This window comes from Mycena indigotica (assembly GCF_014461135.1).
Source record: "Mycena indigotica strain 171206Taipei chromosome Unknown Mind.scaff0005, whole genome shotgun sequence".
NCBI lineage: Eukaryota > Fungi > Basidiomycota > Agaricomycetes > Agaricales > Mycenaceae > Mycena > Mycena indigotica.
In genome coordinates, this window is record NW_023503004.1 from 1468569 (window position 1) to 1496470 (window position 27902).

General features: G+C 55.2%; 3 protein-coding genes across 3 annotated transcripts; all 3 read left to right on the forward strand.

The window, feature by feature from the left end:
• Positions 1 to 4: 4 nt before the first annotated feature.
• MIND_00576700 (F-box domain-containing protein) lies at positions 5 to 1996 on the forward strand (the record flags this gene model as incomplete). The annotated part of the gene is made up of 3 exons (XM_037362528.1): positions 5 to 91; positions 147 to 1904; positions 1958 to 1996. 3 exons carry the CDS (start codon positions 5 to 7, stop codon positions 1994 to 1996), a joined length of 1884 nt encoding a protein of 627 aa, XP_037220449.1.
• Positions 1997 to 2512: 516 nt separating this feature from the next.
• On the forward strand, positions 2513 to 4991 carry MIND_00576800 (Cytochrome P450 monooxygenase; the record flags this gene model as incomplete). The annotated part of the gene is made up of 16 exons (XM_037362529.1): positions 2513 to 2810; positions 2860 to 2997; positions 3047 to 3084; positions 3134 to 3155; positions 3209 to 3243; positions 3293 to 3406; positions 3454 to 3853; positions 3900 to 3924; positions 3975 to 3991; positions 4037 to 4082; positions 4129 to 4253; positions 4299 to 4338; positions 4385 to 4462; positions 4510 to 4565; positions 4611 to 4689; positions 4739 to 4991. The coding sequence occupies 16 exons, from the start codon at positions 2513 to 2515 to the stop codon at positions 4989 to 4991; spliced, it is 1764 nt and encodes a 587-aa protein (XP_037220450.1).
• A 21883-nt stretch (positions 4992 to 26874) lies between these two features.
• On the forward strand, positions 26875 to 27900 carry MIND_00576900 (uncharacterized protein; the record flags this gene model as incomplete). The annotated part of the gene is made up of 5 exons (XM_037362530.1): positions 27015 to 27037; positions 27197 to 27470; positions 27520 to 27700; positions 27756 to 27833; positions 27890 to 27900. 5 exons carry the CDS (start codon positions 27015 to 27017, stop codon positions 27898 to 27900), a joined length of 567 nt encoding a protein of 188 aa, XP_037220451.1.
• Between the last annotated feature and the right edge of the window lie 2 nt (positions 27901 to 27902).

The following is a 27902-nucleotide window of genomic DNA, read 5'->3' on the forward strand; positions in this document are numbered from 1 at the left end:
ATCGATGACTGCAATACACGACCTGCCGGTGGAGATCCTGGCGACGGTGCTGGGCCATCTACATCCTCGAAGACTCATCCTTTGCCGCCTAGTCCGTGTTTTCCTGCTGCTTCTTGTGATGCCAACCCCTGAGCGAACGATTGTAGGTATCGCGCCTCTGGAATGAACTGGCAGAGAACACGCCCAAGCTGAAGTACAGCGCTGAGCTGTGGCGCGATGGGCTGCTTCCTGGCAATACTGGGGCCGCCAATCTCAACGAATGCCTCGCGGATTTGGTGGCGCGTCGCGAGGCTTGGCGCCAAGTGCAAGAGACCGCGAAACGCGTTGTCAAGATGCAGCCACCAGATGCGTGTCGCGCGCACGAGCTTGGCGGCGGAGTGTTCGTGCTGCAGGAAACGTTGGGCAAACTGAATGTTCTGCGCCTCTCCAAGCTCCACACAGCGAATGATAGCAACGTTGACGACGCGTTGAAGACGTGCGAGCTGGGCATTTCGATGGAAAACTTCCAGGACTTTGCGCTCGATGCGGGACAGGACTTGCTTGCGATCTTCTCGGTCAACGACGACGCCACGGGTGTACTGGCCTTGCGCAAGCTGTCTGACCCTCTGGTAGCACATCATTTGGCGAGCCAGCCGGAGATCTACTTTATCTGCGCTGCGGACCACGCCACCTACATGACAATGCAAGTTTTGGACGATGTCGTGGCGATATACCTCCATTCTGGTTGGCGCCTGTTGCTTTTCGACTGGCAGAAAGGGAAAGAAGTACTCTCGCTGGACTTCGCCGGCGACCCTGAATACGCGCCATGGGAAGTGTCGGACTGCTATATGCTCGCCCCGCGGCTGATGTTATTCGTCGGCAAGGGCTGCACGACCAGGGGCGATCATACTCATAACGGGTCATTGCGACTGTATCTCATTTCTGACTCCCTCGAGCCTGCGGAGGTCAAGGTCGAGCTTTTTGCGTCACTGCATTTGCCATTGCTGTCGAATGTGTACTGCTCGCTGACGCAGGTGACAATTCAAGCCGGGCCGTATATTTCCCATCCGCCGCCCGATGCGCCGTACTACCAGGCGAACGATCGCAGAATCATATCCTTCGTCATGCGATACGAGCCGGGCGATTGGGTCCGGCTTTTTCTCCATATTCGGACCGTGTTGGCACTGCTGGATGAGTACCGGCAAAAGCGGGAGGTTATTGAGCATGAATGGGAAGGGTGGGGCCCACAGCATACGAGGATGCTGCGCGGACTGCGCAATTGGTCTCCCCGGTATGTCTTCATCCTCAAGGTCATTGATGACCGTTCACATTTGCATAGCCACGTCCACGGTGAATGCCTCATTTTGCCCACCCCCGCGCACGACTGTCGCGGCCTTCGCTTTCTCGACTTCAATGTACACGTTCCGCCTGGAACCGCTGTCTCTGAGGAAGATCGGTTCTGGGGCGCCGACGATCCAGGCTTCATGCCGCACGTGCTTGAAGTGGACGACGCGCCTACTGTTCGCGATCCTCGTGATCGCGAGCCGCTGGCTGACCTGGACGTGCTGCACAGTGGCGCGAGTAACCTCCAGATTACCATTGTCGTGAGCGTGCCTGCGCCGAGGGACGACCCGGGGCCGGGGAGCGATGTCGAAGAGGACGATGAGGAGGATTCCGAAGGGAAAGTGGATGGCCCAGGTAGTGAAGAAGGCCAGACAGCGGCCGACGTAGATTCTTCGCCGCCCAGCTCGCCTAACGCGATGGACGAATACGCGGGGCTGTTCCAGCATCCGGTCCGAACGACCCTGCCGTATCGCGAGGTACAGCGTGTCATTTCAAAAGAGGACGCAGAGGACGATGAAGGGGGTGAAGAGTACGAGATGTTCCTGATGGATGAGCGGAACATCATTGCGGTGGATGGCCAGGTCAGTTGCGTTGATATTAAGAGGAAAACGAGGTACTCAAAAACTCTGTGCAGAGCCACGGCCAGGAAATCGTGGTGCTGAAGATGTGCTAACCGGTCGGTTTGAATACAGTAAGTGCAAGTTTGTGTAAATTCGGAAATCATGAGCGCAAATCAATATTAAATTAGAAATGTTAAGAATGGGTATGGGGATTATTTTTTTTTCGCGACGTCATAACGAAAGAGAACGCATTGAGAGTAAAAAACGCCATGACTTTTACACTTAGGGTTACAGGCTTACAGCCGATAAGTACGTGACTCCCTGATCATCGATAAGTATAAGCAAAGGACGTGACTCCTGATCACATCATCACACGTGTGACTGCTAACAGTGACATCACTAACAGTGACATCGATCTCGCTGTTTTCTTCCTCCACGACAATGACGAAACCGACGCCACTGGACGCTCCAAAGACCAAGTTCGAAGTCGAGCAGCAGCTAGGGTCAGGCTAGGGTGCCAAGCTGGCAGGCTTTCTATGTGAAATTCTGAGCGGGATCGACAATGCCACTGTCCACATGGCGATGGATGGGCGCCCCCTGGGCGGCCCGTCTTCCTTCCCTCTCTCATCATGCTCACACTCACCCCCGGTCTCTCGTTCCTCCTCCGCTCCTCACCGATCCTTTCCCTTCCTTTCCTCACCGGTGCCCTCCTGGCGCGCCTCGGCCTCCCGCGATGGTTGAGCCTCAGTGTTGGGCTGCTGACCCTCCCGGCCCTGGTAGCCTTCCTCGTTGTCCGGCGCGACTGGCGCAACCAACGCGCTGCCACCGCGCTTGGCGCTCGACTCATCCCCGTCGTCCGTGGCCGCTCCATAGCGAGTATCGACATCCTGAAGCAGATGCGGTACAACCGCAAGTATGGCTACCCTGGTGCGTCTTGGCTGTTAGCGTATGGTCTGGGCTGATGATGTTTGACCAGCGGACGGCCTACGCGAGGCCATCGACGAGCTGGGGCCCACAGTTAACTTCAGGGTGTTGTGGATGGCGACGAATTTGACAACGGCGCCGGAGCACATCAAGCTCATTCTTGCGACCGACTTTAACAACTACGTGAAGGGTGTGGTGTCTACTTCCGCCGGAGACTGGTTACTGATCATGTGGGAAAGGGGAGAGGTTCCGCTATGGGATGCGTGGCGTACTCGGGGTGAGTTGTTCTGATATCGTCGTCTGCCCCTAGTTGACCCTTGACTTAGACCGGTGTCTTCAACTCCGATGGTGGGTTGCCCCTCTCTCTCATTCTAGATGCCACGGCTCATGCAGCAACGCAGGAGATATGTGGAAATTCCATCGTCAAATAACTCGGGTGGGTTTCCGAGTCGTGGTATCCGTATGTGAAGCTTACCCTCCCAAAGCCATTCTTCAGCCGCGACCGCATCAGCCACTTCGACCTCTTCGACCGCCATGCAGACGATGTTGTTTCGCTTTTAAAACGGCGGACTCGAGAGGGGTATTCGGTAGATTTCCAGGTGCGTCATGCCTCCCTCTTTCGCAACAGTCTCATAAACGTCGTCAGGACCTCATTGGCCGCTTCACGATGGACTCCGCCTCCGAATTCCTCTTTGACTCGTGTATCCACTCTCTCAAAGCACACATCCCCTACCCACACAACATACCTGCCTCTTCCCTCCCGCCCCCACCGAGCGACCCGACGGCACTCGCCGCAACGCGCTTCACCGACGCATTCACCGAGGCGATGCTCCGCATCAGCGAGCGCGAGGTGCTTGGACGCATTTGGCCCCTTTTCGAAATAATGGGGGACAAGACCAAGCCCGCGATGAAGGTCATCAGCGAGTACTTGGACCCAGTCATCGCCGCTGCGGTGGAGAAAAAACGGTTAGGGAAGGTGCAAGACCAGACGGAAGAGGACCGGGATGGGATGAGTTTGCTGACAGAGATGTTGGAGCAGACGGACGGTGAGTTTGGGTTATGCAAACCTGAACATGGATTGAACGCAGGCAGATCCGCAGGTGTTGAAGGATGAGATGTGCGCCAATCATCTGCCCCACCTTTGGCCATTAACTGATTCATTTCTAGGCTGAATATGTTGCTAGGTACAAATCCCCTGGGGGAGTTTGTCCACCGCTAACGCTTACTAGCCGGACGCGATACTACCATGCATACTCTCACCGTCTGCGTCTACTTGTGCGTATTTCGCTCATACCTGTTTCCGCAGCTGATATCTATCTAGCTTCACAATGTACCCCGACATCTATCGCCGTGCGCGGGAGGAAATGCTTGCACAAGTAGGGCCCACCCGTCGGCCCACCTACGAGGACATCAAGGAGATGAAGTTCCTCCGGGCGGTACTCAACGGTACAGTGACCAGACTCCCGTGTCCGAAGTCTGACGTGTTGACAGAGACGATGCGCCTGTATCCCTCTGTCCCATTTAACATCCGGTAAGCTATATCTCCCCGGTCAACGAAAGCTGACGCCTCTTCCCAGCGAGAACGTCGAGGCAACGACCTGGCCCTCGCCGGACCCAGCTGACCCGCGTCCGCTATACGTTCCGGCTGGCTCAAAGTATGGGGCTTCTATCGCCTAGCCTTGCAACTGACTTGTTTTCTCAGACTCGCTTACTCCGTCTTTATCATGCACCGTCGCAAGGACCTCTGGGGAGCCGACGGTCTGCATCCCGCCATTTGTTTAGCATCTACTGATTGGTGTGTAGCTGAGGAGTTTGACCCCGATCGCTTCCTCGACGACCGCGTGAAGAATACCATCCTCAAGAACACATTCCAGTTCCTCCCGTGCGTGCCTTCCCTTGCTTGCCGTCCGCTTCCTTGACATCCCGCCCAGGTTCAATGCGGGCCCGCGGATCTGCCTCGGCCAGCAGTTCGCGTATAACGAGATGGCGTTCATGCTCGTGCGCTTCATGCAGGCGTTCGCCGCGGTTGCGCTCGACGAGAGCGCGTTTGCGCCCGGTGCGCTGCCCCCGGACGTGTGGAAGTCGTGTGCTGGCCGGAAGGGCATGGAGCGGTTCCGCCCGAAACTGCATATGACGATGTCAACGCAGGATGGGCTGTGGATCAATGTTACGGAGGCAACCTGATAATACTATGAACTAAAAAGGATACAGATTCTTCTAGCCTATGAGGTGGTTCAAATTGGGAAGTCCCTGTCGCTTTCCCGGTCGGCGCCGGCTGTGATCAATCATCTTTTTTCCGCAATTCTGATGCTACAGCACTGAGTGTCAGCTGTCAGCTCGTCGTCAAGAACGGGCTCAAGACTTGTAACCTCGTCTTGACCACCATGAAGGGCCTGAAGGCAGTAAGAAACGGTGAGTTGCCTATTGTGCCACTACCGGCCGAGTATCACACTCGGTGTCACAGTTCTCCGTCTACGGCTCTTGCGACGATCGAGAGCGGCCTCCGATTCAGAGTCTACAGCCTCGGGACCGAGGACAACTGAAAGCTTCGAAATCCTCCCCACAACCGACAACACCCCGTACATCTATGTGCTCCCGCCCGATGTTCTCAGACAGATTTTCCTCTACACGTATGGTGATGGACACACAGACACGTACATCACCATACCTCCCCGCGAGCGGTACTCATATTTTGAGTGCACACACGTGTGTGTCACCTGGCGTCAGCTGGCGCTCGAAACACCACTGCTCTGGTCACGTATTAACTTCAGTACGGCCAAATGGACCCAACAGTGTCTCCACCGGGCCCAGGGTGCTCCGCTTATCGTGGAGGCCATTCTTTGGCGCGATGACCCCTATTCGATATATTTGGAAAGCCGTGTCGTCGTTGTGCTGGAGGAATGTCGAGAGCGCATCACCGCGATTGACCTTATATTCCTGTCCCCATTAAAACCGTCCGCGGACATGCTACGAGCGCTCAGCAACGGATTCCCGCGTCTCCTCCACTTCAATTTCGCTGTGGCAGATAATGCCAGTAAAAACATTTCTGTGCCAGCAAATGGCCTCTATCCACAACTGCGCTCGCTCTGTCTTTCCACTTCTGTTCCTCAAATCCTCCGGCTCACGTCGGCGAACCTTGCGATGCTTGACCTGACGGTAAACGTTGCCGATCAAGCACTGCTGAACGTCTTTTCCACTCTCCCTGACCTCGTCACACTCAAGCTCAAGCTCGGAAGACGATTTATGCCAGTGCCAGCTCCACCGGCCTTTGAAGAGACAACTGTCCTCCCCCGCTTGCGCTTCCTGTCCGTCACCGACTTTACGGACAGATACGCCATCGATATCTGCAGCCACCGGCTTCTCGGTGCGCTCGCGCTACCCGCTCTTGAGCGTTGCACACTTAACCTTTGGTGCATGCGGCCGGGGAACCAGCGCCTGCGAGCATTACTTGACACGGTCCTCGAACACCACTTCCCACCAGGCGGCAGAGGACACACCAAACTGCGGCTCCAGCGCGAAGATCATGTATCCGGTCACACCTGCGCAGGTGTTAAAAAAGGGGCACATGTCGACCTCAGCTTCTACTTCCCGGTGTCAGGGGAACCCCCGCTTCGGCCTCCTTCGGACCCTCCGAACGCATCCGAGGCGCATCCGACCGGCGCCCCCTCGGACGCTCCGACCCACCCCGACCATCGTCCATGGCCTCCTTCGCCCGCACAATCACCGATCCGTCAAGACCCTCCCAACGATCACCTTGGGACAGAGCCTGCGACGCCGCTCAGGCCTTCTGCACTCTACGTCGGCAGTTACGGACGACCAGTATATAGTTGGCGCCCTAGCAGGCGGACCCTTAGAGTTTCTTCTCTTTGGATCCTCCCCTGCTAGGTCGGTCCCTCCGTGTATTTCCCGTAGTCTTATTCACTCTTTGGATCCTCCCCTGCTAGGCTTTCGTCGGAGTCTCCAGGGTTGCCCTTACAGCAGAAGAAACTCTCTACGGGATTAACCGGTCAAGATTGCCAGGTTTGGTGCTGACTCAGGCTCGGAGTACGAGTCCGTACCCCCCTCGTCACCGCCCCTGCCACTTGACCCCTCCTCCTCTGCTCTTGTCGTCTTTACGCCCGCTATGTCTACCGGAGCTGCTCCGGACGCTGACGCGCGCATGGACGCACTTGAGGCGAAACTAGACAACCTCACCAATATCCTCACCCACCTTGCTTCCCAGGCTTCTGCTGCCGCACCACCTCCGGCAGCTCCCGAACCGCCTTCGGCATCTCCGAATGCCCCCGATGCGGATGCGTTATTTGGTGACATTACTGTCGCCTCAAAACTGGTCTTACGACCAAACCCCCCGTTTGCGTTTAACGGAGATCGCAAACGCGGGCCGCCTTCCTATACGCGGTCAAAACCTACGCTCGGCTTGCCCCGGAGGCCTTCGTGGTTAACGGAGAGCCGAGTGAAGAAAAGGCCGTCCGCTACGCCATGTCCTATATGGCGGAGGGACCTGCTCAGCAATGGGCAGAGCGTCATGGGAGCAAAAACCCTTCCCCTTCCCTCGGTGGAGCCAGTTCCTCTCCGAGGTTTCGCCTTCGGTTCGTTGAGGAGAACGAACAGGACCCTCGCTCGCTAAGTTGGAAAGCGCGGGTTATCACATGGGAACGCGGGATGTCTACGGATATACCGACAACTCGAGGACTTGATGGACCTCGCTGGTTTTCAAGACGCGTTGGTTAAGGTAACCAAGTACCGCCACGGACTTGACCCCTTGATCAACAACGGCATCACCTCTTCGAACGACCCCCAGACCTCCGTGACTATCTGGGCTGGCGCACTCGGGCTTTCCGACAATATGAAGCCCTGGTGCGGCGAAGCTCATTAAGGGAACGGCTACCCCGCGGACCGCCGGGAGCTCCCGCGGCGCCTTCCCCATCACTCGTTCGGCAACTCCGTTCCCCATCCGCCCGGTGGCCACACCTGCGCCACCGGCCCGCGCCCCGTCCCGGTACCTCCGGCTCCCGTCCCTATGGAGTTGGATCGTACTAGGGCTCGGGGGCCCCTCGTCGAGCCTGCTTCAGATGCGGCGACCCCAATCACTTGGCTCGGGACTGTCCGCTCCCCGCCGATGTTCGCCATATGGACATCCTCGACGAGGTGATCCAGCAACTTGGCGATGAGATGCTGGGAGAGCTACTTTGCGCGGTTGTCCGACACCGCGGCCTTAGCAGAGGCGCATTCGGAGGCTCCGGCAGAGGATTTTGTCCCCTGCGACGAGTGACTGGTGTGCCCTCGTTCGCGTCCATAAATCGTTTCACTTGTTTGTATGATGAATCAACTCCCTTGCCTTACAACGAGCCTGAAACGAAAGACGCCCCCTGCCCCCCTCCAAGCCCCCGTTCGGATTCGCCGACTTGCCTGGGAGAAAAAGCTACCTGGCAGCTATACCATCTCTGCCGCTCCTGGGGTTAACTCGCTCCACCTTCCTCTTGAGCTTGAGTCCACTGCGAACGCGCTCAAGCCTCTCCCTCTCAGGTCTGGTCGACTGCGGAGCCACCGGACTTTATCGACACAGAATACGTCAACCGAAACAACGTGCCAGTCCGAAATCTCTCAGTACCCATACCGGTCTACAATGTCGACGGCACCCCCAATGATGCTGGGTCTATTCGCCAAATCGCGGACCTGGTCCTACGATACAACGGACACTTCGAACGCGTTCAGCTGGCTGTAACCCACCTTGGGAAACAGGACTTGATACTCACCTCAGGCTACCCCCCCCCTAGACCTGTTAGGGTTAAATACCCCCCCCTGACTTCTAACCTAAGAGGTTCCCCTGGATGGGTTCAACCCACAGGCTATGGCTGTTTCCATCACCATGGGTGTCTCCACCCCCTGTCACATCACACCAGCTGTTTGGTGCCTGTGGTTCACCGATTCTGGGCAAATAGTATTAAATTCATTTTAAGCTGTATACTCGTGGGAAAATTATAAAAAAATTATGTGAATGGTCAGACTAGTCTAGGGAAATATATTATGGTAATTAGGGGACGGGAAAAGGACTTTGAATAGTATGTGGGGGTATGGTATATAGGGGGGTATAGGGCTCTGGGCTCTGGGCTGGGGGGTCTAGATGACTATAGAGTGACCAGCATAGGTAGATAGAAAGATATTCTCTGCTATATAATAGTATCTAGGGCAAGGAAAAAAACTACAAGTATGTGGGTTGGCTTGCAGGGCTTCTATACATGATATCATATTAGATATTTATGCAAAAGAATAATAGAAAAGGATGAAGAGAATAAGTCTGAGTCTATAAAGTAAGTAGTCTAGACAGGTGAAAGGATATTCTCTGGTATATGAGGCTATCTAGGGCAAGGAAAAACACCAAAGGTAGGTCTCTATTTTTATATATTTCTTTGGGATAAAAATAGTAAAAAGAGGGAGAAAGGGGAGGCAAAAGAAAAAGGTCCTAAGGGAGAGTCGAACCTGAAGTGATAGCATCACCGGACCGGAGAATAGAACCAATTCGGTCAACAAAGCATTATGCTGGGCACAGCTAGAGGATCCGAGTCTGCCTCCCGGTCGACCGCATCAAATAATAAAAAAAAAGGTCTGCAGGCCCTTGTTGCCCACAGTCAGTGCCCTTATATCACGCTATGCAGCCAACAAGGTATCCTATGAAGGTCCAGAAACTACTGACTACACCGGGTACAGATGCCGAGCGTCGGCACACATGCCGCGCCATGCCGACGGCATGTTCAACCTGGGCAACACCCAAGGCTTGATTGGGTACACCCGAACGCCTCCTTTGAACCCCCCCGTGGTGTACCCAATCATGCCTGACGGGACAGGTCCGGGTGTATCCACCCATCAATGTGGGATCACCCCGGAACGCCCAACCGAAGCAGAGGGCATCACCCATATGTGATGGGATCACCCGGACGGTTTCCGGGCAGCGCCCATGGGTGATCCCATCATCAGGGCATGTGGTCATGCCCACACCTGCCCAAAAAGGCAAGGTAGCACCCCCCGCAGGTGGCTACACCCAGCGTGCTTCCCGACAGGGCATGTGGAGCACCCGCCCACCGTGGGTCCTCCCCTCGGAACCTGCCGGGTACACCCACGTGCCTCTCGGTCAGGCGGATGGGCATGCCCACGTGCCTCCCTAGCACACGCCAACGCGCCTCACGCGTTTGACGCGCCAACACCTATCTAGTTCCCCAGACTCACCATATACCAACCCGCGCTCACATTCTCACCCATTTGACGCGTATTGACGCGTCGCTCACTTGCCATACCCTTGTCAACATGCGCTCACGTGCTTACGTGTTCGACGCGTGTTGTTGACGCGTCCACCATCCTTGTCAACATGCACGCTCACGTGCTCACGCGTTTGACGCGTGTTGACGCGTCGCTCAGTGTATGTATCATCCATTTGACGCGTCGCTCACGCGACATGCGCGATCACGTGCTCACGGGCTTACGTGTTCGACGCGTCCACCATCCTTGTCAACATGCACGCTCACGTGCTCACGCGTTTGACGCGTCATTCGCCCCCCAACAGGCCTCAATTTATCTATTTCCACACACTTAGTATATATCATCGTAGTCAGCCTGCGCGCTCACGTGCTTTGACACGTCACTTAACTATTTCCACAAACTTAACTATTTCCACAAACAAAGTACACACACGCGCCCTCACGTGCTTACGCGTTTGACGCGTCACTTAACGCGCGCCTGACCATGAGGTCACAGAAAACAATGGCATTCTTCGACGTAATACTCGTGCAGATATACAATAAGGCGCGTCCAAATACACATGATATGATACATGACAAACTACGATACACTACGATAACTGTGGAATGTCCCTCAACAAAAACAAGGCAAGCTGTCGCTGAGATTGCGTTAGCGCAGGCTTGAACCCCTCCATGGCCACCCATTCGTTGTTCATGCGGAACTGTGTCACGCGATGGCGAGGATGCACGTCGTCGTTGGTCATGTCGTACGGCTGGAGTCCGCTGGCGTAAAAGGTCCCGGAGATCTGGTTCTCCGACAAGTAATACCGGCAAGGCAGGTTCGCAATCTTGGTGAACTCCGCCTCCGTATCACTCGTCTGCCGGGTGGGCTTGGCCTGGCGCTTGGCCGGAGGCTCTGTCGTCGGATCTTCCGCCTCTTGGTCCGCGCGCTCCTCCGTGTCCTCGCGTCGGTGCTTGAGGCCTGCGGATGCTGCTGGCTCCGGCTCCTTGCGCGGTGGTCCGGGTGCCGCTGCGCGCCGGGCGGTGCCGCACCTGCGACAGAAGACTTGACCTGAGCGGACTTATTCGCGGTGGTGGTTGTCGAAGGGTTGCGTTTGCGCTGGGCTTTGGCTTGCCTGCGCGCTTCCTTTTCGAGCTCCGCCTGGCGTTTTCGCTCGTCCTCCTCGAGTTGCTTCAGGTACTTGTTTGATGACCTAGCGCAAGACAAAACTGTGCCGTCGGAGCACACGACAATGGGGACATCACTAGCATCAGCCAATTTTTTTTTCGTCTGTGAATGAGGAAAATTAGCCCACGTACAATTGCCAAGTAAGGGAAAACATACCCTCAGTCCACGATTCCACGTAAGGCGCGCTTTCTATAGGCTCCCGGTCAGGATCTTCCTCGTAGCCGTCTTTGACGAGGTAAGCGTGGCGCATTGCTTCCCAAATGCGCTTCAGAGACATGGTCGGAGCATCGTCAGTGGCAAGGGGAGCGGCATTGGTCTCATCATCATCCTGCTCCTCGTCGTCGTCGTCGTCGTCGTCGTCGTCGTCATGCTGAGGCGCTTTGCCTTTGCCCTTCTTCTTATTCCGCATTCGGTTCGGCTCAAAGCCATGGCCCGGGAAGGAGGCCCTTGCAATACTCGGGCCAGTTGACCCAGCGCAAGTGGTTCGTTGTCGCGAAGTCCGCCCATTGCTTCCATTGAGCCTTGTTGAACTTGACGCGCAGGACGCTAAGTGGCGTGTGATCGCGATAATGAAGAACGATATCTGCTTTACCGTCAGTAATTGCCAAGATCCAACAAGAAATACCACATACAAACACAGTTAAGGGAGTAATTTCCTAGTTGTCGGCGGATGAGGTCACGGGTGGACTCTCCCTTGCGACGGTCGTCCACGATGATAAGGTTGCCGGGTTCGTTGGTGGCATTCGCTTCCTGGGCGAGATCATTCTCGGCACTCCTGGGCAACGTCAGTGGAGGCGAAGGAGGAAAGGAGAAGCACTAACTTGAGAATGACAACTAATTGAGCCGCAATCTTGCTAAGCTCCTCGGCATAATTCTCCTTGGCCGCGGTAAACAGCTTGCCACCTCCGAAGATGGCATATTGGCGCTGAGGGGCAAGGAAATCGTAGCCCCCGATGTCCACCATGAATCCCGCGGTCTCGAGAGCTTGGGCTTCGCTAAGAACCTTTGTCTATGTGAAAGTCAATACCAATAGAAAGAACCGGGACGGCTGTGTCGAACCTGCGAGTTCAAGGAACGGACCGCCTTCATCATTGCGTTGGCATGCGTGCCTTTTTTGCGGTGTGCGGTGTCCTCGAGCAGGACTTGAAGATAGTGGTCGAGTTGTTCTTGAAAAAGGTCGCGGCGCGACAGGGTCATTGCGTTGGTCTTCTGGGAGCGTTGCAATTCGCTCGTCGTATCCAGTCCGACAGGCGACCTGCCATTCCTTGACCGTCACTATTATGACAGGTTATTACCAATCCATGAACAAAACCTGAAGAAAACTCACTATCACCCAGGGAAGTGCAAACGACACCAAAACTGCCATGCGTTCCAAGTGCTGGTGGAGCGGGAGAGTTTGGTCATGATGCCCGCCTTTTGAGTCAAGGTGGCCACATTGCAGTTGAATTGTTTGGCAATGGCCTTGATCTCCTCGAAGAGCTTAGAGCTCAGTTGCTTGACGGCCTCGACGGCCTCATCAGGCGGGGGACCGGACTTGACGCGGGCACCTTTCTCCTCGTCCGAGTCGATGTCCCCCGTATCCTCGTCCGTAACCTCGTCATCTTCCTCATCATCCTCGCGCGAGGCAGCGTGTTGCATGAATTTGCTGACGGGAGAGGCAGCGGCAGCGGACTGGGGACGTGGCTGACGCGCACCAGCTGGCTGTGGTTTGCGACGCGGCTTGTGCATGCCGGGCTCGGGCACACTGTCCTCGAGATAGTCCGCGTAATCCTGCTCTTCCATCTCGTCGTCATCGATGGGAACGCGATCCTCCCGCTTCGCCAAAGTGTTGCGGTGGATCTTGGCAGCGGCTTCACGAGCGCGCACCACGGTGAAGTCTTCGTCGCGGTCACTGTCATCGTCGTCCTCGTACGTGTCGGGCAGGCGGTAGCTCTTGGTCTTGACACGTTTAGCGCGTTTAGATGGCGCGTCGTCGTCCGAGTCGGACTCGTTGGCGTCAACGAGGAAGGGGTTGGACTTGCGGTGCGAAGGACCAGCGATTGGCGAGGAGCGGAGACGCGAAGGCCCAGCGATTGGCGAGGAGGGGGGGAAGCGACTTGTGGTGCGAAGGCCCAGCGACCGGCGAGGAGGGGAAATCAAGCTCTTGCAAAGGGGACGGCGAAGAACCGTAGTCGGGAGCCTGCACAGGAGGTTTTGTCGGGGTCGTCAACGAGCCAGAAGGAAGAGCAGAGGAGGTCGGACCGGAGGCACGACGAGGAGAGCGCTGAAGGGGCGACAATAGCTAAGAAATATTAATTCAGGCATGGTATAAAGATTAGATCAACTGACCATCGCTTTCAAGTTCAGTAGAGGGTGGGTGCGACGCGACGGGTACCGCGGGAGGCCGCGCCACGGGGCCGCAGGCTCGGCTGGAAGCGATGCAGCAGTGGGCGAGGCCGGCGAGGCCAGCGGGTCACGGGCCGCTGGCTCGGCTGGCACCGTTTGCGGTGCTGGCGAGGCCGCGGGTTCACGGGCAGTTGCATCGGGTGGCACGTTCGCCAGCACGGGTGACGGGCTCTCGTGGCACCTCGGTCACTGCAGGCGATGGTGAACGAGGTGGAGTTTCGGGCTGTGGGTTACATCAGACTGATATGGTGGAGAGGAAGTCAACGCGGGACGCACAGCTGGCTTCTTTTTGGGCTTGCGGCTAATGCGTGGCGGGTCGGGGATAGGCTGGGGCGGCCCCTTGGACGCTGGCGCGCCCGGTGTTGCGATTCGAGCGGCGGAGCATGGTGTGGAGAAATAGCTGAGTTAGAGGAAAGACTACGGGTCGCTTTTAAACTGAACGCGCTGCCCGACAATGCGTCGACGCGCTTGGAGTGGCTCAGACGTCCAAAAACTAGCGTGTTAAAGAGTTGACTACTGTCTGTTTACGTCTCTCCACGACAAGGCAACAATGGGCTGGTGCTTTGACCGCAGGCTTAGCGGCGGGGATGCTGAGAAAGTGAGCTGCGAAGAGGCGCGTCAGTCAGACGGGCGAGGTTGGCGGACGGGACGCACCAGAGACAAGCCGAGGGAGAGTTGGAGGTGGGCTGGGAGTCGTGGGAGGGGGGGTGTCCCAAATAGGAAGGTAGGAAAGCGAGAGAAGGAGGGAGTGACCACCAGTCACGGAGGTCGATCGCCTGGGAGAGTGATTCGGCTTTACGATGGGCGATCAATGCGATCGTAAAGCCGAATCACTCTCCCTCGCAGGCGATCGACCTCCGTGACGGTGGCGTGGGAATACGTCACCTCTCCTTCTCCACCTTTTGCTCCTTCCCGATTGGGCCCCCCCTCCCCGTTTTTTCCCGCCCGACGCCAGCACTGCCCGCGACCGACCGACCGACAGTCCCGCCAGCACGCAGGGTGCGTCGACGCCTGCGCCCGCCGCCACGCCCACTAACCTTTTCTAGTCTGGTCCGCGCCAACGCTATCGCGAACACCACGTCCGCCAGCAGCGTGTCCTCGCCGCCCGTTCTGGTGAGTTCCTCTCTGACATCGTGGCTTCTTTCGCTGACCTCCGCCTCACTTCTATCGACAGCAAGCCTCTACACTTCTTCTGTCTCCCTGACACGTCACCCTCTTTACCACCCCATTTTTCTTGTACGTCCTTGTGTTCTTCTCGTGTCCGTTACTGACGCTCCGCTCTACATTCAGCCGGTGTCGAAGAACGACGTAGCTCGTCCAACACAAGTCGCCGTCTCGGATCTGCACGCATCTGGTGAGTCATAACCCACAGCGCCGTGCCTGCTCTCATTTTTCTTTCAGCTTCCTTTGCCCAAACTTGCGAATGGCCTCAGAACTCTTTGTAGAGGATGGCCAGGTTACGAACCTCTGGGACGAGGAATGTGCTAGCTACACCCCTTCCGTACTCGTCGTCAATAGAGAGCCCTTATTCCTTCCTGAACCCCCATCGGAACCCGAACCCGAATTCGAATACGACTCTGATCCTGAATCTAAGTCTCCATCTCCCACTGATGCTGAACTCCCGTCTCCGTCTCCAAACGATGCTGAACTCCCGTCTCCGTCTCCAAACGATGCTGAACTCCCGTCTCCGTCGGCGCCCGTAAGGCCATTTTCGCAGAGCAAGAAGGACCGACCCAAGCGCAAGTCCACCAGAGCGCTAATGAGATTCTTCGATACTGAGGCTATTGCTACTGACGACGAAACGGACGATCTACTGGGCGACATACCATGGGAAGATCATCGTTTCATCAACGACGATGAGGAAGACGACAAAGCCATGAATGTTGACGAGAACGAAGACGATCTCGAGGATGCAATGGATGTCGACGACAACGAAGACGATCTCGATGAAGAGGGGTCCACGCCCGAAGAGATTGCGGCCCGCTATGACAGAAGAGCGCGGACCGAGAGACTTTTCGAGCAAATCCTTCGCGGTACCCAGAAACGCGCCAACGACATACCCTGGTGGGAAAAGCAAGCCATCCCTCGCGGACCCCCCATTCCTCCGCCTGGATCTCCCCCGTTCTATGCAATCCGAGTCCGACGCGGAGGCGAAATTCCGCTCGTGCTCTATCTCATGGTACAACCGCACATAGTAGTCAGCGCGGGTACATGGGGGCTGGGCTCGGGCCTTGCTTTTGTCGAAACCAGAAGCGTCGACCGAAGGGTGGAAGATTGGCTTGCGAATCGCCAGGGGAGACACGCGGAGTATGTTGTCCCTGCGCCCATCCAAACTCTGGTGGAGACAATACGAAAATGGACTCAGGCCTATCGCTGGGGTGGCCGCAATTTGCTACACCCGGTTCCAGTATCGCCATTCCTTCAACGGCTGATGCTAGTTCCACCTAACGACCCGCAATATCTCGATCCCTTTTCCACGGGTGAGAGATGGATTCGTATAACGGGTAACCAGCTTTACGAGGGCGACCTGGCTTTTGTCGAAAGATTCGATTCTGGCGACAGCGAGCAGTACGCCTATGTCGTGCCTCGATTGCCGTTCACGAAGAAAGACACCAAGAGAAAGCGTCCTTTACCTCGGTTATTCGACAGATTTCTAACTGTGGATCGACTCAGGGCGAAGTTCGAGGTTCGCAACCTAATATGCTATATTGGCCATCGAGAATTTGGCATTGCAGCTTGCTTCGGCGGACTGGAGCGGATCCAACTCCGGGATACCCCATTCACCATGGATTCCCAAGACCGCAACGCTATACCGACTGAGGCCGAATTGGACCTCTTTCGCCAATCCCTCGGCCGCGAGTTTGATGTACCCATCAACACGTATACTCTAGCTCTGCACGAAGGCGACAGAGTTGTTGTTGTTCCCCGAGGCAGTAATGCTGTAACGGGTCATATCGTCCGACTCTCGTCTTTGAATGTCGGGGGCAAGCTTATTCCTAGCGCGTTGCTGCTACCCAACTACGATGGAACGACCTGGCTCAATCCAGATTCGCCAGCACTCGAGTTTGCTGTCGCCTACCCTTTGTCTCAACTCCGGTTACATTTACTGGCCTACCAACGACGCGTTTATATTGGAGACAGGGTCAAAATTGTGGGCGGAAACTCTATGCCCGGTTACACTGGCCGTGTCTGCGAGGTTCACGCCGACCATGTAGCCGTCGCCATGTTGGAGAAAGAGGTGAAGCCCGCAAAGAAGCCCGTTCCACAACCGACAAAGTCGCCGCAACTGAACGAGAGTCAAGGCGAGCCCCAGAACAACGAGGCGAAAGACAAGGAAAACAAAAGCAAAGAACTCGACCCGACTATTGCTATCGACGTGCCCCTGCGCTACATCATGCTCGATTTCCAGCTGGCGGATGTGGTTCGAATAGTGCGAGGTCGATACAAGGGTCTGGTTGGTTTCATCGTCGACATTCAGCGAGGAGGTTGGGTGGGCATCCAACCGGTTAGTATAATGCTTTTCGTTCCTTTCCTACCTGACATTTAGTAGGGAGAGTTTCATGATGGCGTCTTCTCCTTTGCTGAGCAAAGTGACCAACCCCCGCTGTATCGCGCACCCAATCCCGACCTCCCGGAGCACGATGAGCTCAAGCTCCAGCTGGGCCAGGTTCTCACCGAGGATCGAAGGAAGAAGGAAGGATATTTTAAGGGGCGACAACGTTGCGATGACTTTCGATCCATGGGTCTTCGAATCCCAACGAACTTCATCGTCTTCGAGAATTGGAAGGACGCTCCAATGCAGCTCCAATCTCCCGACCACCAATACTGGGCTGATGTGGAGCGTAAGCGCAAGGCTTCTCGAGAGGAGACACACGATTCCGAGGACTGGACGAACGGGATGGAGGTCATGATAACGGGCAACCACTGGTACAAGGCCCGTTATGGAACCATCCTGAATCGACATTGGCGAACAACACGGCCCGACCCGGGTCTTTATCAACAGCCAGACTATACGCAATTGACCTTCCAGGTCGCACTAGAGGCCAGCAATACGGTTGTCTCAATTCCATATGCCAATCTGGTCGAGCGATAGTATGGCCCAATCAACCTAGGTGTTTTCATTGTCTCATTAATCCTTTTGAGGCATTGGGAAGCCCAAATCGCGTACCAAACGCGTCCTTTAGCGAGTGAGTTTCCTGTGGACAGTCTATTGAGGGTTTGGGCCTGACTACGGACTCAGAGCGGTCCAAAACCGCGGCAGACACCGCCATTAAGCAAGTTATTGTGGCGGAACGGACCATAGCCTTACTGGACAAACAAAGCACTACAAAAACAACCCGGTTGGGCCGCCTTGACTTGTCCCTTGCTCAGCGCCAGGAACTGCAAGATGAGATCGAGGATACCCAAGCAGCCTTGAAGAGGGAGAAGGTCAAACGCGACAAACTAATGCGTCAGCTGGGAGCCTCCGAACTGGCCGCGCTTGCCACGATGGAGCATCGCGACTACTACACCCACAAATTCGCCTTGGCTACTATCCGGGCGTCTTTTGCATCGCATAACTGCCAAAAAGATGGAGCATGATCAGCTGGAACGATCGGTCAGACGTTCAACGAGCAGTTCGTCTATCCCTTATCTAATCAAGATACTGTACTGATTAATCACCCAGCTGACAAGAAAAACCAACATGCCTCCGCTGCAATTAAAAAGCGCGAGCCTACCATCAAGCGGCTGGTCAAGCAGTATAACGAGGAGGTGGCTCATATTGAGAAGTTGGTCGCAAAAAAGAAGGTGCCCCGGAAGACCGTCACACCCCACCGCATCAAGGAAGACCACATCTTCGACCTCAACATCGACGACACGATCTGGATCGACGTCGGCTTGACGGAGGAGGATGGGGTTGATGTTCCTGAAGCGTTGTTGAACGCAGAGTTACGTGTCCTCATCCGCATGTTACTGCAGAAGGAACGAGCCCAGGAGGAGCTGCATCGCTTGCAGCGTGAACACAGACATCTACGGGTCCATCTGGCGACTGAGTGGGAAGCCGTAGGGGTGACACTAGCGGCGACTCGAGACCCCGCCATTCGGTACCAACTGGAGCGTCAACGTGACAAACTGCTTGAGCTCCATGTTGTGTGGAAGGAGTCTCTGGATGCAGTGAGTCTCCCCCCCGATGTTCCGGTTTGGGGTCCATCTGCGACAGAGTTGTCCCTGGCGAGGGTGGCACGGGTGGTACCAAGGTGGCGAAGCGCTCAGGATGGTGACGAGTCCGACGTCTGTAGTGACGATGGGGCCCCGGACGAGGATGAAGATCCTGCGTTGATTGGTATTCTCAGTGTTATGGAACAAGGGGACATTGTAGACAATGTAGATGTAGATGATGATGATGTATTTATGTAAATGCAGATTCTTCTTTCGTTTTTGTACTTATGGCCTGCTGGGCGACGAGTGACGCGTCAAAGGCGCGTGGTAACGCGTCGAACCCGTGAGCCACGTGATCGCGCATGTCGCGTGAGCGACGCGTCAAATGGATGATACATACACTGAGCGACGCGTCAACACGCCGTCAACGCGTGAGCACGTGGCGTGCATGTTGACAAGGATGGTGGACGCGCGTCAACACGCGTCGAACACGTAAGCACGTGAGCGCATGTTGACAAGGGTATGGCAAGTGAGGCGGACGCGTCAATACACGTCAAATGGGTGAGAATGTGAGCGCGGGTTGGTATATGGTGAGTCTGGGGAACTAGATAGGTGTTGGCGCGTCAAACGCGTGAGGCGCGTTGGCGTGTGCTAGGGAGGCACGTGGGCATGCCCATCCGCCTGACCGAGAGGCACGTTGGTGTACCCGGCAGGTTCCGAGGGGAGGACCCACGGTGGGCGGGTGCTCCACATGCCCTGTCGGGAAGCACGCTGGGTGTAGCCACCTGCGGGGGGTGCTACCTTGCCTTTTTGGGCAGGTGTGGGCATGACCACATGCCCTGATGATGGGATCACCCATGGGCGCTGCCCGGAAACCGTCCGGGTGATCCCATCACATATGGGTGATGCCCTCTGCTTCGGTTGGGCGTTCCGGGGTGATCCCACATTGATGGGTGGATACACCCGGACCTGTCCCGTCAGGCATGATTGGGTACACCACGGGGGGGTTCAAAGGAGGCGTTCGGGTGTACCCAATCAAGCCTTGGGTGTTGCCCAGGTTGAACATGCCGTCGGCATGGCGCGGCATGTGTGCCGACGCTCGGCATCTGTACCCGGTGTAGTCAGTAGTTTCTGGACCTTCATAGGATACCTTGTTGGCTGCATAGCGTGATATAAGGGCACTGACTGTGGGCAACAAGGGCCTGCAGACCTTTTTTTTTATTATTTGATGCGGTCGACCGGGAGGCAGACTCGGATCCTCTAGCTGTGCCCAGCATAATGCTTTGTTGACCGAATTGGTTCTATTCTCCGGTCCGGTGATGCTATCACTTCAGGTTCGACTCTGCCTGAGGACCTTTTTCTTTTGCCTCCCCTTTCTCCCTCTTTTTACTATTTTTATCCCAAAGAAATATATAAAAATAGAGACCTACCTTTGGTGTTTTTCCTTGCCCTAGATAGCCTCATATACCAGAGAATATCCTTTCACCTGTCTAGACTACTTACTTTATAGACTCAGACTTATTCTCTTCATCCTTTTCTATTATTCTTTTGCATAAATATCTAATATGATATCATGTATAGAAGCCCTGCAAGCCAACCCACATACTTGTAGTTTTTTTCCTTGCCCTAGATACTATTATATAGCAGAGAATATCTTTCTATCTACCTATGCTGGTCACTCTATAGTCATCTAGACCCCCCCAGCCCAGAGCCCAGAGCCCTATACCCCCCTATATACCATACCCCCACATACTATTCAAAGTCCTTTTCCCGTCCCCTAATTACCATAATATATTTCCCTAGACTAGTCTGACCATTCACATAATTTTTTTATAATTTTCCCACGAGTATACAGCTTAAAATGAATTTAATACTATTTGCCCAGAATCGGTGAACCACAGGCACCAAACAGCTGGTGTGATGTGACAGGGGGTGGAGACACCCATGGTGATGGAAACAGCCATAGCCTGTGGGTTGAACCCATCCAGGGGAACCTCTTAGGTTAGAAGTCAGGGGGGGGTATTTAACCCTAACAGGTCTAGGGGGGGGGTAGCCTGAGGTGTGATACTCGGGTACTCCTGGCTCAAAAGGCATAACCCCGAGATCAACTGGGAAACAAAGGAGGTGAAAATGAGCCGCTGCCCCCGAAGCTGCTCCACCTGCCGCGACGAGGAACGGACCGAGCGCTGAGGTTCGCCGCCTCCGACTCCTTAAATCGCGCTTGCTTGCGGGCGCCTTCCCCACCGTTTGCGCTATCGATATCGCTGGCCCAGACAATGCCGACGACGAACTCGGAGCTCCTTCGGACCCTCCGGAGCGCTCACCAGACCTTGACGACGACGAGCATCTTGAAGACGGCGACCGCATCTTCTACACCTCCTTTCGCCCAATCGAGGAGATTCGCGCTGGGAGCACCGTGTCCCAACGCCTTGCAGAGGCCTTCGCCCGTAACTCGGCCCCCCCGCCTTCGGAGATTCCGGACTGGGCCAAGGAGTTCCAAGACGTCTTTGACAAGGAGTCCTTCGACACGTTACCAGAGCGGAGGGCTTGGGACCACGCTATCGAACTCGTTCCCGACGCGAAGCCCGCTAATTGCAAGGTGTATCCGATCTCCCCCCTTGAACAGCGCGAACTTGACGAGTTCATCGAGGAGGGACTTGCCACAGGCCGTATCCGCCCTTCGAAATCTCCGATGGCTTCCCCCGTCTTCTTCGTTAAGAAAAAGGACGGAGGACTTCGGTTTGTCCAGGACTACCGCGCCCTCAACGCAATGACGATTAAGAACCGGTACCCCCTCCCGTTGATTAATGACCTTATCAACAGGCTTAAGGGCGCCCGTTACTTCACCAAACTCGACGTTCGCTGGGGCTTTAATAACGTCCGGATTAAAGAAGGAGACGAGTGGAAGGCGGCCTTTCGGACCAACCGAGGGTTGTTCGAACCTTTGGTGATGTATTTTGGCCTGACGAACTCCCCGCGACTTTCCAAACGATGATGAATGACATTTTCCAGGATCTCATTCTCTCAGGAGACGTCATGATCTACCTCGACGATATCCTTATCGCGCATTCGGACCTCCGTAAGCACCGCGAGATCGTCCGCGAAGTCCTTCGGCGACTCCGAATGCACAAGCTGTACCTTCGCAAGGAGAAGTGTGACTTCGAGAAATCGTCAATCGAGTACCTGGGGGTTATCATCTCTCACAACCACGTCGAAATGGATCCCGTTAAGGTTGCCGGAGTCTCCGCATGGCCTCCGCCCGAGAACAAGAAGGACGTCCAGCAGTTCCTGGGGTTCGCTAATTTCTACCGCAGGTTCATTCGGGATTTCTCGGCCCTAGCGCAACCCCTCTTCGCTCACCAAGAAAGACCAGAAATGGGCCTGGGGAGACGCCGAAGCCGCCGCCTTTCAAGCTATCAAAGACGCGGTCGTCTCAGAGCCCGTCTTAGCGATCCCGGACGACTCTCGGCCTTTCCGACTTGAAGCAGACAGCTCAGATTATGCGACGGGGGCGGTTCTTTCACAACAATCCGCCCCGGACGGGAAGTGGCACCCTGTAGCGTTCTATTCCAAAAGCTTAAATGATGTCCAGCGCAACTACGAGATTCACGACAAGGAGATGCTCGCGATCATCCGCGCACTCGAGGAGTATCGGCATTTCCTTGAGGGCGCCGCGCATCCGGTCGAGATCTGGACTGACCATAAGAATTTGGAGTATTTCCGAAAGGCACAGCACCTTAATCGTCGGCAAGCCCGATGGTCGTTGTACCTTTCTAGGTTTGACTTTACGCTGCACCACGTCCCAGGTCGCCAGATGGGCCGTCCCGATGCTCTCTCCCGCCGGCCTGATCACGGCATCTCCGAAGACAACTCGGATGTCACCCTCCTACGCCCCGAACTGTTCCATGTTCGCTTGAGGCCGTCACCGTCTCTGGGCCTGGCTCCGAACTTGTCCGCGACATCAAGGAAGCGCTATCCGGTGAGCCTGACCTAGAGGAGCCTGTCGCGCTTGTGGCCCGGCAACTCTTGAAGGTCCGAGGTCAAGTTCGGGGCCCCCGCTCATCACGTTCGGACGAGTGGGCCGTCTTGGGCGATCTCTTGTACTTCCGCGGCAAGGTCGTAGTCCCCAAAGACAAGGACCTAAGGAGGCGCATCATCGAGCTCTGCCACGATACGCGAGTCGCCGGACATGCCGGGCGGTTCAAGACCTTAGAGTTGGTTTCGCGCAACTACTGGTGGCCGCAGATGTCTCGCCATATCGGGCGCTACGTCGCGACCTGCGACTTATGCTGCCGCACGAAGGCCCTCCGAAGGCTTCCGCATGGAGAGCTGCATCCAACCGAAGTCCCCCCCGAGCGCTGGCACACCGTCACTGTGGACTTCATCGTCGAGCTCCCCGAGGCCCATGGGTATGACGCGGTTATGGTAGTGGTTGACGCCCTCGGGAAACGCGCTCACTTCACCGAATGCCATACGACAATAGACGCGGTCGGAGCTGCCCGCTTGTACTATTGGAACGTCTGGAGGCACCACGGAACCCCCGAGAAGTACATTTCGGACCGTGGCTCGCAGTTCATCGCTGACTTCACGCGCGAACTCTGGCGCTTAATTGGCGTCAAACCAGCTACCTCCACGGCTTACCACCCGCAAACCGACGGACAAACCGAGCGCATCAACCAAGAGCTCGAGCAGTACATCCGGATCTTCACCAACTACCAACAAGACGACTGGGACGAGCTTATCCCTGCCGCTGAGTTCGCCTATAACAACCACGTTCACTCCTCCACTCAACAGGTACCCTTTATGACTGACACTGGTCGGCTCCCCGAATGGGTTTCGAGCCAGGCGCCCGCTCAGAGTTGGAGTCGGTGAACGAGTTTTCGCGATCGGATAGCAAACGGCGTCTCCGAGGCAAAGGCCGCGCTCGTTAAAGCCAAAGACGAGTATAAACGGTACTACGATCGGAAACGTTCGGACGCTCCGAATATTCAAGTTGGTGATAAGGTTTGGTTGGACGCCTCTGACATTAGAACGACTCGGCCCTCCGAGAAGTTCTCCCACAAGCGCCTTGGACCGTTCAAGGTGCTCGCAGAGGTTAGCAAAGGTGCCTACAAGCTAGACCTCCCCGCGTTACTCCAAGCTCCACCCCGTCTTCCCCGTTGTTAAGCTCGAGCCCGCTCAGGACGACCCCCTTCGATGGACGACCCGGCTACGACGAACCGCCCCCGAACTAGAGGACGGAGTTCCCGAATGGGAAGTCGAGGAAATCTTGGATGCCAGGATAAGGTATAAGCGTCTTAACTATTTCGTCAGGTGGAAAGGCTACGATGCTTCACACGACTCGTGGGTTCGGTTCGACCGTGTCTTTGCGCCAGACAAGATTGCGGACTTCTATCGGAGATACCCGGGTAAACCACGGCACATCGCCTCAGCAACCTTCAACTCGCTGCCCTTCCGATATATGCGTCGGGACGCCCGCATTCAAAAGGGGGGGTGATGTCAGGGGAACCCCCGCTTCGGCCTCCTTCGGACCCCTCGAACGCATCCGAGGCGCATCCGACCGGCGCCCCTCGGACGCTCCGACCCACCCCGACCATCGTCCATGGCCTCCTTCGCCTGCACAATCACCGATCCGTCAAGACCCTCCCAACGATCACCTTGGGACAGAGCCTGCGACGCCGCTCAGGCCTTCTGCACTCTACGTCGGCAGTTACGGACGACCAGTATATAGTTGGCGCCCTAGCAGGCGGACCCTTAGAGTTTCTTCTCTTTGGATCCTCCCCTGCTAGGTCGGTCCCTCCGTGTATTTCCCGTAGTCTTATTCACTCTTTGGATCCTCCCCTGCTAGGCTTTCGTCGGAGTCTCCAGGGTTGCCCTTACACCCGGCCAAAGATAAATCTGCGCAGGAGCTTATTTTGGCATGGCACCTCGATGCACTTACTGATGACTTGGCTCTGATCGCCTTCTTCGGCAGCTGTTCGATGAAACGGGCTGAGCGTTGTGCAGAAGCCAAGCCGACAGCGCTCCAGCTCACACTCGCCAACATCGATACACTTTTCCTCCATAACTGGATGCCTATGGCTGGCAAGTCTGCCCCCTGGAGGGCGCTCTTCGCTGGGCTAAACAATCTTCGGACGCTCGTGCTTATCGGTGGCAATCGTAATAAATGGGGCCAATCGGTGCTGCCGCTCAGCATCGCGTGGGCTCGAATCCGTGTATGCAAAATCAAGAAAGATGTTTTTCGCTTCCATGAGCCGTGGGGGTATCATGAGCTGGATAGTACATATGGTGCCAGTATGTGGGATCGGACTGTGGAGGAAGCTTTTTGCAGATATATAGCAAGAAGCAAGGTTGTCTGGGAACTAAAATTTTAGCTGCATGTAATGACAGGTGCAAGGGGTTTCCAACATCTGAAAATTGGATATACCATTGAATAGTATTGTCCAAGGGGGGAGGTCAAGATTCTTATCAGGCACATGGGGGGGTCCTGGGGATAAAAAAACTTGTTATACATGAAAGATTTGAGCCTTATATGGGTGTAAAGACACTGAAAATATAGTGTCTACACTCTAATTTCTATAGTTCACAACCACATTACTCTTATATAAGGCAGATGTCGTGTGAATGTATGCACATGCTTGGCATTAGCTTTTAACACTTGATTTGCTCCAGACTTCCACTTTTGCAAGGGGGTCCCAAGATCCTTACCATGGACATGGGGTAGGGGGGGGGGGGTCCCAGGGGGTGGTGAAAAAAACTTTTGCTATACAAAAGTTTGGGGGGGGTTCTGAAAAGCTGTAAAATATGACCAATCCTAATTGGGATGCAGAGCTGTAAGTCATGTCTTGCACCCAGTACTGTGAACAACTTACAAGTTGTTCTTAAGGTTATTTACAAGTAAATATTCTCAAATTGCCCACAAATTGAGAAATAATTACAAATGTTAGTGACTTGTGTTGCACTGACAAGCTTTCTCACTGGTGTGAGAAAGAACAAGAAAAGCAAGAGCCCTTCAAACTGCTCTAACTGCAACCAAAGGCTACAGCACAACCAGAGAGGGAGAAGAAGAGGAAAGACTTTGAACTGTGGGGGAAACTCTGCTGGGAAACTATATGATATGATGTGGAAACTAAACTAGAGACAGGCTTATATACACTACTAACTAGGAGCTAGGAGAAGGAACAGGAACAGGAACTATAAGGAACCATATAGGAACTAAGGAACACATAAAGGGAGAGATCAGGAACAACTACCAAATATGAACAAACAAACACAAACAAGCAACAACAAGCTGAAGGCTTGTCATCCCCTCCCAACTGAAAATGTGACCGTCCCTGGTCACTCACAAGGAGGTGGAGCAGAGAAGGGAGACTTGGTGGAGGTTCATGGAAGATAGTCTAATTTTCTGAAGCCATCAAGTCGGTGCCAAGGGGGGTTCAAAGTTCGAATCACGGATATAGGGTCGGAAAGTTTTTTTCCGACCCCCCCGGGACCCCCCCCTCCCCCCCTCCTGCCATATATAGTAATATATTCTCACGATCAGCGTCATGTGACCACTGATGCGATCAAAAAGTGGGATAAAAAATTCAATCTTTGTGAAACTTTTTTTTGTAAAAAATTTATACATGTGTATGTGTATATGTGTAGGTATGTATGTACCTAGAGCCTTCCAACACACACATGGCAGGCCATATCAACACTCCAACATGTTCACCTCTCATCAATTACCTGATGCATGGGCCTCTGACGGAGTGGGCTATCCAAGTGCATGGGCCTGAAAGTATATAGATATAAGTAATGAGAGTGCTGAACTATAGAAATTAGAAGGTATACACTATATTTTCAGTGTCTTTATACCCATATAAGGCCCAAATCTTTTATATACAAAAAGTTTTTTTTACCCCCCAGGGACCCCCCCCCCTCCCCCTACCCCATGTGCCTGATAAGGATCTTGAACCCCCCTTGGTCGGTGCGAAAGAAGTTGCCTGTCACGTGGTCGGACAGTCACGTGTCACCCACGATAAGCGTCGGAAGTGGGGTTCGAGGACCTGCAGTGTGGCAGGTTGACAACCAGAATCCCATACATCAGTTGGCTGTTCATTTGTTGGGCAGTCCGACAGAAATGGTGGGAAGCGAGCTGGACAGAGTGGTGGAGAGGCCGGATCGGGAGTTTTTATGTGCATAAGGGAAGCATTCTGCGGTCGCAGAGAGGCCGACACGGTTTGCTGAGGAGATGTCGGAAAGGAGGATGTTGAGTAGCAGATGATATCGGGAGCTGTTGCCAGGTTTGCCGTCATTGTGCTAAGACTGTAACTCGCCGTTCGTGCAAGTGTTTGCAGTAGAAGGGTGGCCGGACGTTCGGGGGCCTTGTCCGAGGCACTCGTGGCAGAATCCGCGCGAAGATCGGCCTTCGGGCGGCGGTGATCGGTGATCGCCGGCGATAGGGCTGTGCACTCCTTTGCTTCCGCCCTCATCTCCTCTCCTGCTCGTTCGCCGCCATACGGGCCTGCAGCACGCGCTGCTCGATGGCGATCACTTCAAGACGCCGTTCGTCGCCCAGGGACGACGATTCGAGGAGGGGAACTCGGTTGGGAGTGGCGGATTGGGGAAAGACGTCGACCACAAGCTGTGGGGCGTTTGTGGCTTCCGCGTGCCATCTCAGGACGCGTTGGCGCAGGTAGGGGAGTCGTGGGTCGCGAGGTGGGTACCGACCGTTCGGTAAAGTCACTTTTCCTTCGCTGTTGCGGCTGACCAGTCCGTTTTGTAGGTCTTTGCCAATCTGCGGGCAGACGCGAATGAAGTGTGTCGCGTTGCCACAATACGAGCAGCCGGGCGGGCGCAGGACGATTGTAGGGCTGGGGACCGCGTGGAGGAAGGTCTGGACGGCAGGCGGGGCGGTCGGTTCGCGCATTTGGCTGGCGAGGAGGGCGACAAGTTGGTTAACCGAGGTGAGTAGTGATTTCAAGTCGGTTTCGAGTTGGCTGGCTGATTGCGGCTGTTTAGGACCTTGCGAGCGCTCAGAAAGGAGCTGGGGAGCTGGCGGGGGCTCTGGCAGCGAAGACGACCCCGCGATAGGGTGCTGTAAGTAATTATTCAGCTAATACTTACACCTGTTTCTAACAGTTTTTAAAAACCAGCCTGTTTATAAAC